The 20,264-nt window shown below is 35.5% G+C and overlaps 1 protein-coding gene across 3 annotated transcripts in view; it reads left to right on the top strand.

The window, feature by feature from the left end:
* Window positions 1–1,884: 1,884 nt before the first annotated feature.
* Znf280d (zinc finger protein 280D) overlaps window positions 1,885–20,264 on the top strand; it is an 84,807-nt gene continuing 66,427 nt past the window's right edge. Inside the window, exons 1-6 of one of the 3 annotated variants that reach the window (XM_005393863.2) lie at window positions 1,885–2,073; window positions 3,564–3,609; window positions 3,723–3,788; window positions 9,777–9,923; window positions 12,692–12,757; window positions 12,857–12,996. In XM_005393863.2, coding sequence (XP_005393920.1) covers window positions 9,788–9,923; window positions 12,692–12,757; window positions 12,857–12,996 — 342 coding nt within the window. In that variant the 5' untranslated portion in view covers window positions 1,885–2,073; window positions 3,564–3,609; window positions 3,723–3,788; window positions 9,777–9,787. Of the gene's footprint in view, window positions 2,074–2,825; window positions 2,845–3,563; window positions 3,610–3,722; window positions 3,789–9,776; window positions 9,924–12,691; window positions 12,758–12,856; window positions 12,997–20,264 lie in introns of those variants that run through there. The other 2 variants (XM_013518972.1, XM_013518973.1) reach the window with 2 other exon arrangements.

Below are 20,264 nucleotides of genomic sequence, written 5' to 3' on the forward strand. Positions count from 1 at the left end.
GATGGTATGAACAGTACGGATAATTTGTAGGTGTATGAGATATATTGATATGATAACTTAGTAATTCTTTTGTATGTGTATTTTACCTAGTTCAATAATCCTTTTTTTGTTTTGTTTTTTGTTTTTTTCCGGTATCGGGAACTGAACTCACAACCGTGCGCTTGCCAGGCAGGCGCTGTGCTGCTGAGCTAAATCCCCAGCCCCCCCCCCCAGTAATCCTTTTTTAAAAAGAAAAAAACAAGACAGAATAAGTTTGCTAGCCACATTATAGAAGGTATATTTACAAAGCTAAAATCTCATGAGAAATTCTGCTGTCACGGAGGTCTTATAACAAAATGATTTCTAAATGCTTGATAGCTTGTGAAAATCTCAATATGATAATATAATATGAATCAGTTGTTTAAAATGGGAATTTAACCTAGAGTTTAAAATGCTTAAGATTTATTGAGTGGTTTCTGTGCACCAGACACTGAGCTGTGTATAACACTTTATATATATCACCTCATATGATCCAGTGAAACATAAGGTGTGAAATAGGAAATGAGTCCTATAGATACTGATATATATTTTATATACTGATATAACACTTATCAGTAAAACAAAGCACAGAGATTAATTTGCTAAGGGTCATATAGCTATTAAAATTTGAGCCTGGCCTTTCTTCTTCACATTTTACTATTCTGAATAATAAATGTGAATTTAAGGGCTGAATTAAACCAGAATTATTTAGTTGAATTAAGAGCCTGAGACCTAGTAACCTAGAATATAAGGTATCTTGGCTGAAAGTTGTGGGTTATGACTTAGTTCTCTGGTTTTTAGCCAAGGTTTGTTTGTTTGATTGATTGATTGATTCGTTCATTCATTCATTTATTTTGCTGTTTTGGGTATTGAATCCGGGGCACTCTGCCATTGAGCTATATTCCTACGCCTTTGTTTTTGTTTTTAAATTTTATTTTGAGATAGGGTCTCACAAAACTGTCCGGGCTAATCTTGAATTTAGGATCCTCCAGCCTCAGCCTCCCCTGTAGCTCAGGCTACCAGTGTGCACTACCATACTAGCTTCTTATTCTTTATGTACAGGCACTACAGTTGTGCTTTGTAGACCTGCCTGATCTTTCCTTTATCAGAGCAAAGAGGACTATATCTTGTGTATAGCGTACTTATCTCTATGTTGTGTGATGTGTTACCATTGCTCTTTGATACTGTAGCACTGCATTAGATAATGTTTATCAATGTGTAAAAGTGAATTTTTCAAATAGTTAAAAACCAGGGATTGGTGATATAACTCAATTTGTACAGTACTTGCTTAGCATATTTGAGGCCTTGGGTTCAACCCCAGTACCACAAAATAATAAACACAAGAAAAATCCCTGACCTAGCCAACCAACAAACGTGCTTTCTGAATGTATTTCTGCAGAAATGTAGAAAAAACTGGCAAAAGTCTGGCTAAAGTAATGCCATGTTAGTGAGCCTTAAAGAGTGACGTCATTAAGGCCCCTAAAAGTAGCTACAATAAATATTAGTAATGGGAAGCATTTTTATAAGACATAGTTGATTAAAACTTTGCTATAACTAATGCTAAGAGATTAGTGAAGTTTCTAAATGCTAATGTCATATTACATATTAAAAAATTTAGACTCAACATTACCATACCATTGTTTTCTAAAAATTTTAAGGTGTAGTTTAATTTTATGTACATGAAATGTGAAACAAAAATTGTCAAGTAGGAATTATACTTATGTAGCCAGTCTCCAAAAAAAGAATGGATCATATTCTGAAGAATTCAGTTAACTTGAAATCCCCCCTCTATAGAAACAGTATATTAAACATGTGCATGAAATCTGTACTTGACTCAGTAGCTGAAATAGAATTTTCTTTATCCAGCTATTTTAGAGCTAACTTGGAGCTGCAGAAGCAAGAGACCTTTTGGAGCCATCAAGTCCCCATTGTATATATTTGTGGCATATTCTACTTCCCTTGCATCTGATTTAATCTTTCATAGAATTGTGTGCCTTACCACCAAACTCTGAAGCATTTGCCATAGATAGCTGTATGATCACTTAATGGAAATCTGTAAGTCCTATAGGTCGTGTAAATGTGATTCTTAAAAATTTTTTTTTGTAATCTTGGTACTGGTAGGTCCTTTATGTTAAACAAGAAGTATCATGTACTTATCTGTGGCATAAGCATTGAGCCATACCTGATTGTAGTTTAGGTGCAAGCTACAACTTCTTTATATAACAAAGAAGTTTAAATAGGGAGGCCTCACAATGAGGAGAATTAAGTTTAACAGGAGATTCATTAAGAGTTTCCTAGGAAAATCATATGTTTGTGTAGTAACTTCCAAAGTTAAACATAGACTTCAGTCCAAGTAATTTGAAAGTAGGAAAATAAGAAAACTTGCTTTTATTACTTTAAGGATAGAGAATATGAAGATTGAATTAACTGTGAATTAGTTATTGAATTAGGTTTCCAGTGTCTTAAATTTTGACTTTATAACTAAGTTTTGAAAAAGCTTGCTTGTTCTGTAAAATTTATGTTGTTATGTGTTCATTTGAATCCATATATCATATTTTTGTTTCAAATAAAACAATTCATCTGGGCTTTTTAAAAATAGTATTATAACACTATTTTTAAAAAGACCTATTTATCTTTGTTTTTCCCTGGAATTTAACGTGTCACCTTCCATATAGAAGACCATGAATTGTTATATTTTGAATTAATTAATCTGTGGTGAAATGTATCCAGCTAGTTTTCTGATCCTTTGCAGTTGAATGGATTAAAAGAAAAAGTAGAAGGAGGGCTGAGGCAGAAGGATCACAAATTCAAGCCCAGACTGGTCAAGTTAGTATTTTTTAATTTCTCAAAATGAAAAAAATAAACAAAAAGACTGGGCATGTAGCTAAGTTTGAAGGTCTTGGATTCAATCTGCAGTACCCCAGGCGCACACACAAATCTAGAAAAAGAATAAATCAAAATATATTTAAAATTATCTTTTTCTCATAGAAACAATCATGTATCTGAAATGTGAAGAGCAGGTAACTCTTGAAGACTAGTGTCACCACTTAAAAAGTCAGATTTACTAAAATAATACTTATTAATGAGGTTATTGTTCATATTTGTAAAATAAGTTTTTTGGGTTTTTTTTTTTTTAAATACAATTTCACTATACTGTTCAGGCTGGCCTTGAGCTCCTGTATAGCCCAGACTGCCTTGAACTTGCAGTGGTCCTCCTGACTCAGACTCTTGAGTGCTGGGATTACAGGTATGTGCCTCCAGGCCCATCTCAAAAAGACATTTTTTTAAAATTATTTTTAAGTTAGTAATTTATTAGCTTTTCTTAAGTAGTAAGTGCTTGATACAACCCGTTTTATTTGTTAAGTTTGTATGTAGTCAGGAATGAATGTAATTATGTAAATGAATGTAAGTTATATAAAATGACTTACATGTCAAATATATTCAACTTAAAAATTGACCTTTTTAGAGGCAGAAAGGGTAAATTAAGTATATATACAGTTAATTTCATGAAATCTGCTCTAATGGTATATATCTTCATTTTATAGGAAGGAAAACTGAGGCATAACTTGCGACCTTGTCTAGTGTCACATGGTAAGTTTAAAGATCAGAATTCCATCCCAAGCGTTTCTTAATCCCAGTTTTCACATTTCAATATTTAGTGTTACTTAAAGTGACTCCAGAAATTTATTGATGTCATATGTCAGTACTTAGGTGACAATTTACAATCAGCTCTGCAACTTGATGGGTGACAACCTTTTTCAACCAAAAAAGTAAGTGTTGCAGCCACTACTCCTACTAGTATGTGTGGCTTTTGTATAACTTTGCTTCAGAAGAAGAGGTGGGGGATATTTTCTTAAACTACATTGTTGAAGTAACAAATGTTCTCATAAAAAAGTAAAGTAGAAATGAAGTGTTTTTTCCCTATTAGTACAGATGACTACTATTTATCAGTTTGGTATACATGTTTTGACCATAGAAAAAAGTTATTTCTAAAAAATTATGGCTCCTTAATTTTTTTTTTCTCAAGTATATATTCTGTATACTCTATTAGTTTGCTAGGGCTGCCATAACAATACCACAGACATGTTTTACACAATGGAAACTTATTTTTGCACAGTTCTTGAGGCTGGAAGGCAGAGATGAACCTATTTGTAGGGTTGATTTCTTCCAAGGGCGGTGAGGAGAGGTTTCCAGGCTTCTCTTTGGATGTAGATGGCCCTGCTCTTGAGTCTTCGTTCACATGGTCTTCCTTCCCTGCAAGTCTGCCCAAGTCTCTGTGTCTGTTAAGGATGCCAATCACTGGATTAGGCCACACTCTAGTAGCCAGATTTTTAACTTAATTATTTCTAAAGATCCTGTGTCTAAATACAGTCACAGTAAATGTTAGTGAGGATTAGGACTTCAACATAGGAATTTTGGGAAACACAGTATAGATTATGACATATATTATCTGGGTTCACCTAGTTCATAGATTATATGCTCAGGCTACTGCCCATCTAGTATATTGGGAAATGTACTACCAGTGAGTTGTTTGGTTGTGGACTTACAAGGTTAAGATATATGAAGACTAGTAGGCAGTTTTAGATCATAAATGTTAAATTTTGAATTGCATAATACAGTCACTGTATTTCAGAATTGAAACTAAAAATGTAATGTTTTATGTAAGGTTTAGGGAGGGGTGGGGAATTTATATTTTCTTTTTTCTTTTTTTTTTTCCAGTACTGGGCATCAAACTCACGACCTTGTGCTTACCAGGCAGGCACTGTGCCGCTGAACTAAATCCCCAGCCCCTATATTTTCTTGAGTATCTGCTTGTTTGGTTTGGTTTTTGTTTTCTTTTTTTTTTTTTCCTGTATTTTGGAGACAGGGTTGCGCGATGCAATTCAGGCTGGCCTTGAGCTCACTTGGTAGCCCAGGCTGGCCTCAAACTCACAACGATCCTCCTGCCTCAGCCTCCCAAGTGCTGGGAATACAGGCGTGCACCACCACGCCCAGCAAAGTTTTTTGTTTTTTTTGTTTTGTTTTTCTTCCAGTACCAGGAATCGAACTCACGACGTGGCACTTGCCAGGCAGGCACTTTGCCGCTGAGCTAAATCCCCAGCCCCTGGTTTGGTTTGTTGAGACAGAGTCTCACTGTATAGTTCAGGCTGGGCTTGAAGTCACAGGTAGTCCCCTTGCCTCAGCCCCCTGCTGGGATTAAAGATGTATGCCACCACACTCAGCTTGAGTATCTGCTTGAGGATGGATACTGTACATGGCATTTTGTTGAATGTATATAACACTTCATTTAGGCAAATACTGTAGGTAGGTTCAAGTAATTTGTTCACTTACACAATTAGCAACAGTGCAGTAAAGATTTGAACTAAGCCCATGCTCTGAACTAGACTGCTGAAGATAGTAAAGGTGAGAAGGAAGACTATGCTAGGAAGAAGTGTAAACAATAGCTTTGATGTACACAAAGAGGGTGATATTTCAAGTACTGTATTAAAATATACAAATACTAAACTTTGAATTGTCAGTAAAAATTAGTACTTTCAATGATCTGACTTAAAGAATTCTTGTCTAGTTTGTAAAACAGTACAGTTTAGAAAAGAAATGGATCACCGGGTAGGCTTGGTGGCATTCCTCAGATTGCCAATGGGAGGCCAGCCTGGGCTACATAGTGAGGTCAAGGCCAGCCTGAAGTACAAAGCAAAGACCCTGTCTCACGGGGGAAAGAAGAAGAAGAAGAAATGGATCAATTTGTGATGTTTATGACATTAGGGAAAATAGGAAGGTTTTTTTTTTTTTAATAGAGGGTAGACTAACATTTAAATATTAGGTCAGGAAATGATTTGTGATATAAAAGAATTTAAAAAAAATTCTAGAAGACTGGTAGTACATGTGGAACATGGGGGCTGAGGAAGCCAATCCCCTCCACCCATTTGAGCTTGAGCTGCACCGTAGGACCATTCTGTATAACCCCAGACCAAAGCATAGGCCTTCTTTCTCACCCTCAAGCCCAAACCCTGGTTTGTCTGCCTGCTGTACAGTGTGAATTTTCTATCATCCTAGGACCATTTCCCTGATCTTGGTCTCTAATAAATGTGGCTGCTTTCACCATTGTTGTACACTTTGTAATTATTTGCTTGTCCTACACAAGAGCTTAGAATATGATAACATGTATCTTTGTTACTTTCTTGTTACTGGGACAAAATATCTGACATCTACAAGTTAAAGGAGGAAAGGTTTATTTCAGCTCACAGTTCGTGGAGGTCTCAGTCCATAGGTGACTAGTTCCAAGACAGGGTGGCATGGCAGAGGGACATGGCAGAGGAGAACATTCTATGGTGTGGCAAGGTAAGAGGCAGCCTCCTTCCTCCTTCTTTCCCTTTTTGTTCCGTCCAGGCTACAAGCCTATTGGTTGGTGCCACCCACACCCAGGGTGGATTTTCCTGCCTCAGTAAATCCATCATCCACACACAGAGTAAGCTAAACCAATCAGTGGGCTAATCCAGTATCACCTACCACAATCCAGTCACTCCCCAAAGCCCCACCTATCAGCACAGTGAGGCTTTGTGTGGGACATCTAAATAGAAGCATTAACACACTGGCACCTAATTTGTTGAAATATTTCTTTTGTATGTTATTTCAAAGCATTATTTCAGTTAGTATCTTTTAAGATCATGGTAGAATATTATCCTAATTTTGAGTCAAGAGTAGAATTTGCAATACTTAGGTTAGTATAACAAAAAATTACCTTTAGAAATGATGAGTCAAAGATATTGTCTAAGATAGAACCCTGGAGGTTTTTTATTTCTGTTTTAGTCTATCTTACTTTTATGTCTGCTTAAGAACCACTAGTATCCATCAGCAGTGCATTTAGTTTCGGCACCCTGTACTATTTCTCTTCCTTCCTTACCCTTCTTCCTCCTGTTCTTCCTGCTTTTCCTCCTGCTTCTTCTCCATCACAACTTGAAGTAACATGTGCACATAAATTTTAAAAGTTAAACAATGGAAAGGGCTTTAAATAGGTAGTTTTAAATAGTTTCCTAAGGAGTTCTAATATGGCTGTGCGTGCCGTGTATTACATCATCATTTTTAACCACTTTCTTACAATGTTGTATCACTAAAGATGAATATATTACCTTTCTTCCTTTTTTTTTTTTTTTTTTTTAATGTTTCTGAGACAGGGTCTCCCTATGCGGTTCAGGCTGGTCTTGAACTCACAGTGATCCTCCTGCCTCAGCCTCCCAAGTGCTGGAATTACAGGCATGTGCCACCACGCCCAGCCTTATAATAGCTTTCTTAAAGCTACCTCCCCCCCCCCAAGTTATTCCTGATATAGTTATATTCATAATATAGTTCTCAATTTTTGGTTCAGTTTATATTTGATATTTTCATTATGATGACCAAAATAAAAACTCCATTATGGAGCATAGTATTTTGTGAATATTGTTAGCTAATGAACATATATATAGTAGCATACTAAGAGGATACCTCTCCTTTTTTTTTTTTTATTCTGCAATTAATTTTCACTTAGTAAGTTTTATTAAAATCTATACCATACTCTTCAGTATCATCTCCTCTCATTTTAGTTTTTCTACACAATAAAACCTGTCAGGTAATCTAAGTTTACTTTTTTTTTTTCCAGTGCCGAGGATTGAACCCAGGCCTCTCACATGCTAGACAACTTCCCTACCACTGAGCTGCATCTCTAGGCCTAAAAGTTTACTGTTGAATCTCTGCTCTCCTAGAGACACTCCCTCTAAAATACTTTTATCTGATCCCATTTCGGCTGGCTTTGCTCCAGGCCTACTGAATTTGTCCTGTTCTGGGACTTCATATTATGCATTTTATGTCTTCTTTGTTCATTAATTTTTATGTTTTGGTAAATTCTAGAGCAGCTTTCTAAGAAAGGGTACATATGAGATGTGTCTCATGTGACATTGCTGATCTTTATTTTTTTCTTCATATTTGATGAAAAATTTGGGTTTCTTAATTACTTTTTTGTGTTGCTGAGATAAAACCCAGCACCCGAGGTTGAGGGAGGAAAGGTTTATTTCAGCTCACAGTTTATAGAGGTTCCATTTATAGTCAGCTGGCTCCAAGGCAGGGTGGCACGGTAGCGGCATCACAGAGTAGTTCGTGGCAGGTAGGAGGCAGCGAAGCAGTGAATTAGTGAAGCAGCATCAGGAGCAGCCTGCCTCTCCCTTTTATCCCTTCCAGGCTACCGGCCCTATTGGTGGTTCTCCCCACACCCAGGCTAGGCTTCGCATTACCCACGCACAGAACTGTGCCAAACCAGTCAGTGGGCTACTTTAGTAATCATACACCTTAATCCCAGCCTCACACTCTAGAACCAGTTACTTCTGAAAAGCCTGCCCATGACCACATGAGGCTTTACTGGGACATGTAGACAGAAGCCATAACATTGGGTATAGGATTGTAGGTTGAAGATTAATATTGGTAAGATTCTTAATTTTTATTTTACTGTCTTGCAGTTTCTATGCTTTTGGTCTTTTGTATATGACCTATCTCTGCCCCTGCTTTGTCCCCTGTTATATCTTAGTGTGTTCTTTTTGTTTACTTTGTTCTAAAATTTGGTGATGTATGTCTTGGTGTAACTTTTAAAATCTTTATTACTGTGTTGGTGCTAGTGACCTATTTCAGCTTAGAGATGGATATTTTCTTCCATCTAGGAAATTCTCTTGCATTATATCTTTGATAATGTACCTCTATCTGTTTCTTCTATTCTTCTTCTGTAACTTTGTTGAATGTTGTACTTTTGAAATTAATTTTCTAACAATCTTGTGTTTTCTTTTTAGTTTATATATCTCTATTTTAGTCCCAGCTTTGAGGACTTTTTTTCAACTTAGCATTTGATTTTTCTAAAACTGCATTTAAAAGTTTTGGCTATCTTATTTTGGAATTTGCACTTTTTTCTGAATGTTACTTTTTATAATATTTATTCTTGTCTTATATCCTTAAATACATTTTCTCTTTCTTACCTGTGTATTTTTCTTCCTTAGAATACTTTCGTCTATCTTACTTTTTGATATTTTAATAGGAGATTTTTCTAAAGTTCCTCCTGCTTATTGGTTGTCCATCCATCTTTACGAGTGAGGCACTAACATGCTCCTTAGGAGTCCTGTATACTTTATCAGAATTTTTAAGATGTGGCACGTACTGTATGTATTGCTTTGATCATTTTGTTCAGGTAAGAAATATGTAACTTGCTCTAGTTGTGGTAACCCTCACTCATTTCCTGTGCTTTAGTCTTGTGCCTTATCCCTGCTTTACTGTGTACCTGGCGTTTCCGAATCTAGTTCATTAATTCTAATTTGTTTCCCACCTGTTCATTCTTAGGCTGCCTGCCTTTTGTTAAGACCTTTTCAAAAGATAATGACTAGGCATAATCTTTTTTGTAGAGATAATCATTGTAGTCACACATTGTAGATGTATGACTGAAACTCACTTGGACTGGATTGACTGTTCCCAAATGTTCCATCTACTGTAAATAACTACTGTCATCCATTATCTGTGTCCCTGTCTGTCATCTATGTGTGTATGTATTTACCTAGCTATCTAAATTTTACTAGTTTATATCTTGGTAAGGTCTGAGTTTCTTAGTGCTGCTACTATGACCTGTAAATATCAATTCAAATATTGGTGTTAGGATTATTCAGGTAGGACTTCAGTATCATACTATGTGTTACAAAAATAGTTTTGCTTTACTTTTTGAAACTGAGGTTTGCTTCTTTTCCTTTGAAAATTAGATAATTCAGAAATGGCAGAACTCTTCATGGAATGTGAAGAAGAAGAGCTAGAACCATGGCAGAAGAAAATAAAAGAAGTTGATGATGATGATGATGATGAGCCAATCTTTGTTGGGGAGATATCAAGTTCCAAACCAGCAATTTCAAGTAAGCATTTACTTTTTAAAAAGTCAAGTTTCATAAGGTATCATTTCTTTTTTTTTTTTTTTTTTTTTTTTTTTTGACACAGGGTCTCACTATGCAGTTCAGGCTGGTCTTAAACTCAATTTGTAGCACAGGCTGGCCTGGAACTCGCAACAGTCTTACTGCCTCAGCCTCCCAAGTGCTGGGATTACAGGCATGCGCCACCACGCCTGGCTAAAAGGTATCTCTTCTAATGGAAAACTTGTGAATTGTTATATATACTTGACATCCTTATTCAAAGAGTAAGAGATAAGAGACTGGGTGGCAGGCTAGTAAGAACTTGAGAGTCAGGATGGGGATATGACTGGGGACTTGAGAAAGGTGAGAGGTTAAATACCAGATGTGCACAAAGAGAAGTGGACTCAGATTAGTAAGTGTTCTTAGATTGGTGACATTGGAAGTTTTCTGATATTAGAAGATAAAAATTTTAGTAGTGTGGAGTAACCTCTTATCTGTTCATTTTTCTGTTTCTCACTTAAACATAGAAGTAGAGAAAAGGATTTGGAAGGTTCAGCTGAAAATTTTGGAATGTACTACATAAGTTTATGTTAGTTTCAGATGGAGTTCTTACACCCACACCTCTTTGCACTGTCACCCACACAAATACATCTCTACAGAATATATAGGCCATGAATGATGACACCGTCCCTGACCGTGTTCTAACGGGCTATAGCTTCTAACCATATCAGTCTTTTACCAACTTGTATTTCTGTTCATGAAAGAAAGGCATTGCCTACAGGTACTGTACTCTGATGATGTAGCAGTAAGTACAGTTTTGGTTTTTTCATAAGAGCCTGTTTTAGATTATTAGCTTTTAGTTAGAGTAATTTTCCTTGACATTGCTATATTGTTAAAGCAAAGATGTTGATATTTGTTAATATGCTCACTCAAAAATGTCTAAAGTCTAGAGGGAAAGTATTCAAATTTTAAGGAGAAAGAGAAAATAAATCCTTTTCCATATAATTTTAAGCCACGAGAATTTGCTAAAGAATGTTATATACCTAGGATATTAGTATTTTATTTATAATGGCAGTGATTAAAAGTATGATTATGAGACTAAAGTTTCTAAAAATTTTAGCCTTGTTCTTGCTCTTGTTGTTTATAAGCTTGGAATGGCATTTTTGTTCACTTTTATCACTGGGGGAGTAATTTAACCAATGGAATTTCAGTAGTGTTCCTATTTGGCAGACTCTTACTCTCATAGAATGCTAAGTGGAGTGAGCACCTCTTAGATTGTAAAATGAATTTGGCATGATGGCATACAAGTTGGTGATCATGGAGCATAAGATTGTGTTCTCTTAACTATTGTTTCGTAGTCACCGATTATCTTATCTTACATTGGAGAAGTGTAGAATTATTATTCAACATCCCTTATTGAAAATATGCACAGTACCCCCACAAAAAAGTCAGACAGTATGACAGTTAAGACTCAAGTTAAATTTATACTGATTAATATCATTCAATTAGAACAGTGTACATTAGTTTTAAAATAATTCTATCAGAAAGGGATTGACCTCTAGTAGGATTTCTTTTCTGAACTATTATGATGAGAAATTTAAATTATTTTATTGTTTTATGTGGAACCTATAACATGTTTAACATAAGGAGCATGAATTAAATGCTTGTATAGAACTGCCAGAAAGGAGGGTTAAAACTTGTGGTTTGTACGTTACAGTCGCTAAACATACTAAAGCAATAGTTCTTTAATGTACACTGAGTTTGAGTAAATACTAATACTGAATTACTGAATGAAAACTATGACAAATTGAGCATAGTTTTCTTCAGTAAGTGCTTAATTTTAGAGAATCTCATTCACATTATTTGAAAGGAAGTGTACTTTTATGTGAACCTTTACTTTATAGATTTAATGGGATCTAGTTCTTTTTAAAAAGTTTTTATTTTTATTAGTACATGTTTGTAGTACATAGTTTACGTTCATGATGGAGGATTGCATGTGGTGTCTAATTCTGTTCTACTATAAAGGAAAAAAATTTACAAAATTTGGAGTTTTTTGTTTTTTCATTTTTGCCGCTTTTAAACTTTTTCTTGTCCTCATTTTTCTGATTTTAGTTGGTTACTGAAAAAGCCAGAAATTACAGACGTCGTGAATGTGCAAGAGTGAAAACTTTAAGATAATACTTAAAATCATGTCAGGCTTGGATTGACTTCTGATGTAATTATAGATAGGACATTTCTTATAAGATACTGCAGTAAATTATAAGTTCAGTTTAGTCCTTAGCTGTAATAGTTTCCCTTTTGGAGCACAAAAGTAATGATAGATTAATGAGGTTTTCCAAATGAAACTTGAAGACATTTAGAGATATGAATGGAATATGGAAGTTCAGTAAGGCTATGATTTTGAGTGATAAGAACCCAAATGTTTGTATAGCCTGCCATCATTCAAAGAAAGCTTGAATTATAACTTGTATGTAAATAAATATATGTTTGGAAAATTTTTACTCATATGTGGGCTCTGTCATATATAATGTTTTGATGTTTCAAATTTATCATTTTTTTTGTGGCTTTGGCTTTTGAGTTATAATGACAAAGATGGTTCTGTGAAATACTTAAGGCTAATGTTTCTTTTGTTTTCTTACATAAAGATGTAAAATTAACTATTCTCAAGTTAGTGATAACTTATTTATTCCTTTTAGGTATATGTTTTTAATTCCTTTAGTATATATTTCATTCAGAACCTGAATTCTAATATATATGTGTAATTTTTTTTACAGATATTTTGAATAGAGTTAACCCTGGCTTGTATTCAAGAGGGATAAAGAATGGCGCACTCAGTCGAGGTACCATATTATTTACTACTTTAATTTTAAAATGAAGTATTTTGACAAAATTAGCTATTTAGAAGCATATTCAATATATTATATAATTTTAAAATACAGGTATTACAGCTGCATTCAAGCCTACAAGTCAACACTACACGAATTCAGCATCAAATCCAGTGTCTGCCTCGCCAGTAAATTTTCATCCTGAATCTAGATCTTCAAATAGCTCTGTTATTGTTCAGCCTTTTTCTAAATCTGTAAGTGTTTTTGAATCTATAGTCAGCTCAGATGTATATAGGCTATTATTTATCAATATAACAATACCTAGTTAAAATTTCAGACTGTCTCAGTCCTTTATTGGCATCATAATCAGGATCAGGTAATACCAACAGCTTTGTGATAGCTCAGCTAGTATCCAAAGAAATAACTGCAGAGCTGGGCCTTATGGCACATACTTATAACCCCAGCACTCAGGAGGATCATGAGTTTGAGCCCAGCCTAAGCCCAACTTAGTGAAACCCTGCCTCAAAAAATGAAGAAAGGGCTGGAAGTGTAGCTCAGTGTGAAGGAACTGAGTTCAAGTCCTAGTACTGCCTCCACAACCCCAAAACCAAGGAAGTAATAACTGTAAGAATTAAGTACCCAACCCGTGGGGCTGGGGATATAGCTCAGCTTCACAGTACCTGCCTGGCAAGTGTCAGATTCTGAGTTCTATTTCTAGTACCCCAAAACAAAACAAATAAAAAAGTACCTGACCTATTAACATGTTAGGTAATATGCTAAAATTGAATAGATACTATACTGAAAACTCTGCTGTCAAATCATAAATAAAAAAACCAGGAATATAGCCCAGTGGCACAACTCCTGCCTGGCAAGTGCAAGATCCTGAGTTCAATTCCTGGTACAAAAAAAAAAAAAAAGAATGAAACATATTATCAGTAGTGAATATTGCATAATGGCAGAATACGTAAGATTGCCAACTGGGCTAAGTGTTCTTTTTTTTTTTGAGACAGGGTCTCACTATATAGTTCAGGTTGACCTTGAACTCACTATGTAACCCAGGCTGGCCTCAAACTTGGGGTGATCCTCCTGCGTTAGCCTCCCAAGTGCTGAAATTACAGGTTTGTACTACCACAGCTGGCTCTGGGCCAAGTATTCTTAATTGGGAAAATTATTGAGAGGTAGTCATCCCTTTTTATTTTGAAAATACACCTTCATATTCTAGCTGAAAAACATGAATAAAAAGTATGAGATAATGCCAATAGTTATCATTTATTATGCTGTTTGTATAATGATTTGGGCTAATTGTTATATAAAAAATAATCTCATTTAATTCTCAAACATCCCTGTGAAATAGGTACCATTATTTCTATTTTATAATTAAAGTTATAGAGGTTAAATGATTCTCTTAAGATAGCTGGCAGATGTTGGATCTAGGATTTCAGTCTAAGCTAAACCAGAGTTCAGATGAATATACATGTGTACTTACAGATGCTGTCTACCAATGTGTATGTTTTAAAAATAAAGCTTTCCTTAGTTCAGCATTTCTGAAAGAGTGGGCTTTACCATTTGGGGCTCCCAGCCTTGTAGGAGTTTGGGAATCAGCACTATTAGCATTACAGTCAGATTGCCTTTCCCTGTGTGGACATTTACATTGATGATACACAATAACAGTGAGGGAGCTGCTGGCGCCTCACTGTGAATCAGATGGTGGCACCAGATGATAGCTTCTGTTAGTCGTCTGCCTTGCACTTACAGTTAAAAATGTTTCAGTTATGCACAATTCCAGTTATGCTCAATCAGTTTTGTTTTTATTTTATTTTATTTTATTGGTTTTTTTGAGACAGGGTCTTGCTATGCAGTTCAGGCTGGCCTTGAGCTCACTTTGTAGCCCAGGCTGGTCTCGAACTTGCAACGATCCTCCTGCCTCAGCCTTCCCGAGTGCTGGGATTATAGGCATGCACCCCCATGCCCTGCTCATTCAATGAAGTTTTAAAATATATTAAACATCAATTCATGTTACTAATATTGTTAGCCATACTGTTCAGTAAATCTTTAATATTTTGTGTGATGAACTGGATAGTATACATAAAACCCTTCTGTCGTAACTTTGGTGATTTTCTTGAAGAAAAGCACTTGTCTGATTGAATTTGTGAGCTAAACTGTTTGTAAAAAAAATTACCAATTTTACTTCAAGAATGACAAACCATGGTGTATTATTTATTTCTTTATGTCAATACTAACACAAACATATGACTAAAGTGCACACTTATTATCTCACAATCTTACATTTTCTGTGATCAGGCGTCATCATGGTTGGCAAGATTCTCTCTTTTAGGGTCTCACAGGCTGTGTACAAGGTGTGTCCCTGAAGTGCACTATCATCCAAAGTTCTGTGGGGAAATACCTGCTTCTAAGTTCACATGGCTTTTGGTAGCATTTAAGGCTTTAGGGATTGTCAGACTGCGAGTCTCAATATCTTGCTGGTTTTTGGTCTACTCTTCGCCAGGTGGGTCTTCTCAACATGGCTCCCTGACTTCTCAAAGGCAGCAAATGAGAGTCCTTTGCAAAATGTCTTTATAATCTTAGGTAACATAATCATGTACACAAAATCATATATATACTGTCACCTTTGCTGTATTCTGTTGCTGAGAAGCAAGCCAGAGGTTCTACCTACAACCAAAGGGAGGCTGTCTCAAAGGGTATGACTACTAAGAGGTGGGGGTGGTCGAGACCACATGAGAGTCTTCTTGCTGTGCAGTTATTCAGTCTGGAATGTTTGGCAGGCATTTCCTAAAAATTGAGCAAAATGCACCTGCCACTTCAAGGAAAACAACTGATACTAGTATTTTTGCTAGTGATAAAATTTCTGATTTCAAGGAAAAATTAAAATTTTGGAAAACCTGTCATGCTGATGTCCACAGCTTCTCAATATTTCAACACTGCTGATGGGTGGTTGTATTTAAAAATACAACTTTTGGTACTGTGTAATGAACTGTGCCAGCATTTGAAAGATCTGCTATTCAGTGAAACCAGTATTTTCTAGTTACTAATGTATATATTATAAAAGTATACATGGATATAAGACCTATTTATGGTATAAGATCAGTCATTCTATAGCAACAAAGAAAGGTACAAAAAAATTCAGGGATATAGTTTCAGAATCCCTGCTATAACAAACCTTTAAAAAAGTCCCAACTGTTGAGCTTTGGTATAGTATCACGATGTGAAACTGTGCCTCTCTTCACTATTTTTTTGTGCATGTTTGAAAGTCATTTTTTAATAAAAGCATTATTTATGCTAATCTGTAATGAGTTTATTGTTATTTAAAAATGAACTAGTAAATATTTAAAAATTTTCTTTTTAACTTATAGTAAGTAGCAATAGATACAACTAACAGAACAAAAACTCTTTTGGGGTTCAGTAATTTTTAAATGTGCAAAAGGGTCAACTTGAAGCCAGAGAGGTACCACTGGCTTTGAAAAATGGTAATGCATTCAAAGAAATCTTGGGTCCTGTGTGACTCCACAAAGCTGTTATTTTATAAAACCTTTAAAAATACAACAAATATTCTTCAACTGAGGTGGAAAGCTACTCGGAATGTAAAAATTGTTGGCTAACAGTTGAATTTAAATTAACTTACAGGTTTTCCATGCTTGTCAGAAGCTGTTTGGCATTTAGGAGAAACTAGAAAACTTGATTATTTAATGTAATTTGATAGATAAAAATCTTTCCAACGTTAAACTTGGGGAGGGGAAAATAACAAAAGCAAGGTGTGGAATCTTTGGTATTATAAAAGTTAGAAACTAGAGTATTTTCTGACTTAGAGTATTTTATTTTTGTGGGCATAGTTTTTAAATCAAAGCATTTTATTGGAGTTTCCCAATACTGAAGTTCTTTTAGAAAATAGGCATTTTAGCTGGTTGGTTTGGGTGGGGCCTGGTGAAGATACATTTTTAAAAATTCCTGGTAATCTATTTATTTATTTATTTATTTATTTTTGGTGCCAGGAATCAAACTCAGGAGCTTGTGCTTGCCAGGCAGGTGCTTGTGCCACCGAGCTGTATCCCTGGTCCAATTTGTGGTAAAGTTAAGATGACAGAGTAGTAACGTGTAGTGAATGGAAAAATCTTATTTAAGGGGCTTTTTTCCTGAAGTTTAGAAGCCACTGACTTTTTTTTTTTTTTTTTGCGGTACCAGGGATTGAACTCATGACCTTGCACTTGCCAGGCAGGTGCTTATGCCACTGAGCTATACCCCCCAGCCCGCCACTGACTTTAATAAATCACAGTTGTTCTCCATTTTATATCATGTTTTGTGTATGTTGTGTGTGTTTACTTTCTCATGGAAAATCTTTGTATTTCAACATTTCTTTCAAGTAGATTGGGTTGGAATCTATTATTGTTATTATTACTTAGAAAGTCAGTGTGATCTAGCCTAAGTGCATGAGCTTTATAATCAGTCCTGGGTTCTAATTTCAGCTCTATCAATAAAGTAGTTCTTTATTGGCAATCCTCTTTAATTACATCTACCCTGAACTACTTACAAATCGAGATATCCAGATATGGTGGCGCATGCCTATAATTGCAGCACTCAGGAGGCTGAGGCAATAGGATCACTGAGTTGAAGGCCAGTGTGGACTACATAGTGAGCTGAACACCAGCCTAAAATACATAGTGAGACCCTTCCTCTCAAAAAAAAAAAAAAAAAACTCAAAACAACAAGCAACAGATACTATCTGAATCCCAGTAAAGTGCTTACTGTACCACACTTGTATTTAACATTTTTCTGTACTTCTTTAGAGACTTTAAAAGTTCCTTATTGGGGAATTATTTTAGGTAGTTATTCGTTGGATAATGAATTACCTGCTATCTGAAGTTGTGGTAATTAACTATCCAGAGTTTTCTAGGAAAAATTTTAACAGTGTTAACTTTATTATGCTTCTGTAAAGGAGCTACTTTAAAAAATACAATGCATATTTTCCATATTTTAAAAGTACAAATACTTAGAGAAAATATTTACCTTGAACTAAGATTGTATTTCGTTGCTGTTAAGTCATATGGCATTATTATTTATTTGGTTGTTTGAGACAGGGGTATACTGTGTAGTTCAGGTTGGCCTTGAACTCATTATGTAGCTCAGACTGGCCTCAAATTTACAACAATCCTCCTGCCTCAGCCTCCCAAGCTCTGGGATTGCAGGCTTGTACTGCCATGCCTGGCTGGGTCATAATGCCGTTACTTTTTTTTTTCATGCTGCATGTTAAGCCTCAAATGCTGATATCTGCCTTTAGATGTGGTCTGGATTACAGCAATAACTTATCATAACCTCTTCATAGTTTCTTATCAATGGAAAAGTTATTAATAGCAAAATTCTTCAAACTTGATTATCCCTTATTTTATAAGCATAAAAGAAAACCCTTATGTTTTTATTATAAAATAATTATATTTTGAGAGGAAAGTTTAGAAAACAGGAGTGCATCAATTAGGATTATACTGTATATACTGGTACAAATTTCTTTTTTCACTGAATATTCTACTTGGAACATGTCATTGGATATTTCTAAAAAAAAGCCTGATTTTTAAAATAAATGAATTTGTTTTTGAGACAGAGTCTTGCTATATAGTTCAGGCTGGTTTGAACTCACTGTGGATCCCAGGCTGACCTCAAACTCAGGGCAAGGCTGTGTCTCAGCCTCATGAGTACTGGGGTTACAGACATACATTACCATGCCCAGTTAAAAAAAAACTTGTTATTAATAGTTGTGTAATACTCTGTTTATCCATCTCTTGTTGGATGCATAGGTTATAATTTTTTTTGCTATTATGAATAATTCTCCATTAAACTGTCATTTCTTTTACCATGAATATTGATAGTAGAATAATTGGATCATATTAACCTTTTAAAGACTTTGAGAGGTGTTAAGATTACAGCTATGCCAAAATGTAATCTCTACTTTGCCAGTATTAAATATTATCACCACTTTTTTGTTTTTTATTTTTTGGGACTGGGTCAATAATGTCGTCCAGGCTGGCTTTGAATATACTTTACAGCCCAAGCTGACCTCAAATTCATGTTACCATCAAGCCTCAGCCTTCTGAGTTCCAGGATTACAGGCATGTGCCACTATGCTCAGCTATCATCACTTCTTAATTTTAACTTTCTTCAAACAAATACTAGTCTTATGGAAAAAATAATACAGTGTTCCTACATTCTTCTTTCCAAGCCTAGTGTAAACTTCACATCTTACCACAACTAGGCAGTTACCACTAACTAATCTGCAGTCCTTATCAGAATTTTACCAGTTTCTCCTTTTACCCTTCACAGGATCCTATTCATAATCCTACTTTGCAGTTATTTCTTCTCAGCCTCCTTGCATTTTCTATAGTTACTATTTGACTTTCCTGACCGTAACACTCTTAAGAGTAGTGACTTCGTTTTGTAGTAGATACCATTTTTAAACCAGTGACAGTTCAGTAAACATCACTATTGTTTTTGTTTGCATTTTTTAAAAGTTAGAAACAAAGTGTTTCATTTTAGCATTCATATTTTGCTTTTTAATTGTCTTTATGTTCTTTGGCCATTTTTCTCTTCAAGTAGCCATTTTTTCCTTTTGACTTTAACCTTTTAAAACCATGCTTGCTGTATATTATGATATGTAGAATGATTCAGAAGTCACTTGAAGAGCTTATTCTCTCCAGCGTTATCTTTTATTTTTTTTCTCCGGTACTGGGAACAGAACTCGCGACCTTGCGCTTGCCAGGCAGGCGCTTTTGCCGCTGAGCTAAATCCCCAGCCCCCTCCAGCGTTATCTTTTATAAATAGTATTAGAGAATGTGTACAACTATATTTAATAAATAATAGTACTACTGTATATGTAACCAAATTATTTAGGCAAGCTTTTCATAATTAAAATATATGTGTGTGCGTACATATAACTTTCTACTTTTTTGTACTGTATTTGGTATTTCTCAGCCACTGCTTTGGTTTGTCTCATACTTTTCACTGCTGGCTTGAGATTTTCCTGCTTGCTCGGACCACTTTTGTCCTGATGGAAGGGCTAATAATTCTTTTTGCCAGGGTCTGCAGGATCAGGTGATGGGCCTGCATAAGTCCTGTAAACAAACCCTTCTATTACAAACCCTGCATGCTTGGCATTCTTATTCCTTCAGCCTTCTCATGTGCCTTATGAGGGGAGATTACCTCGCCTAGCACACCTCTCTGTGGGACTATTGGGCTCATTTGTTCTCTTTCTGACTCATAGCTTACAGAAATTTCTCCAGAAAAGATGGTTCTGAAATTCGTATTGTGCTGTATTTATCAGTACTGATGGACAGTACCATAGATTGATTACCACTTTGTTGGCCTCGATATTTTAGATGTGGGATTTTAAGAGGTGTGGGAACTTTTACTTTTTGTAGTCATGTCAGTATGTTCTCTATGCCCCTAAATTTTGCTAAGTTCTGCTATTGCAGAATTAAAGAGACTGGAGAGACCTTGGTCTGGGAAGCAAGTCTGCAGAAGG

The sequence above is a fragment of the Chinchilla lanigera genome, unplaced genomic scaffold (genome assembly GCF_000276665.1).
Source record: "Chinchilla lanigera isolate Chin_1 unplaced genomic scaffold, ChiLan1.0 scaffold00049, whole genome shotgun sequence".
Lineage (NCBI taxonomy): Eukaryota > Metazoa > Chordata > Mammalia > Rodentia > Chinchillidae > Chinchilla > Chinchilla lanigera.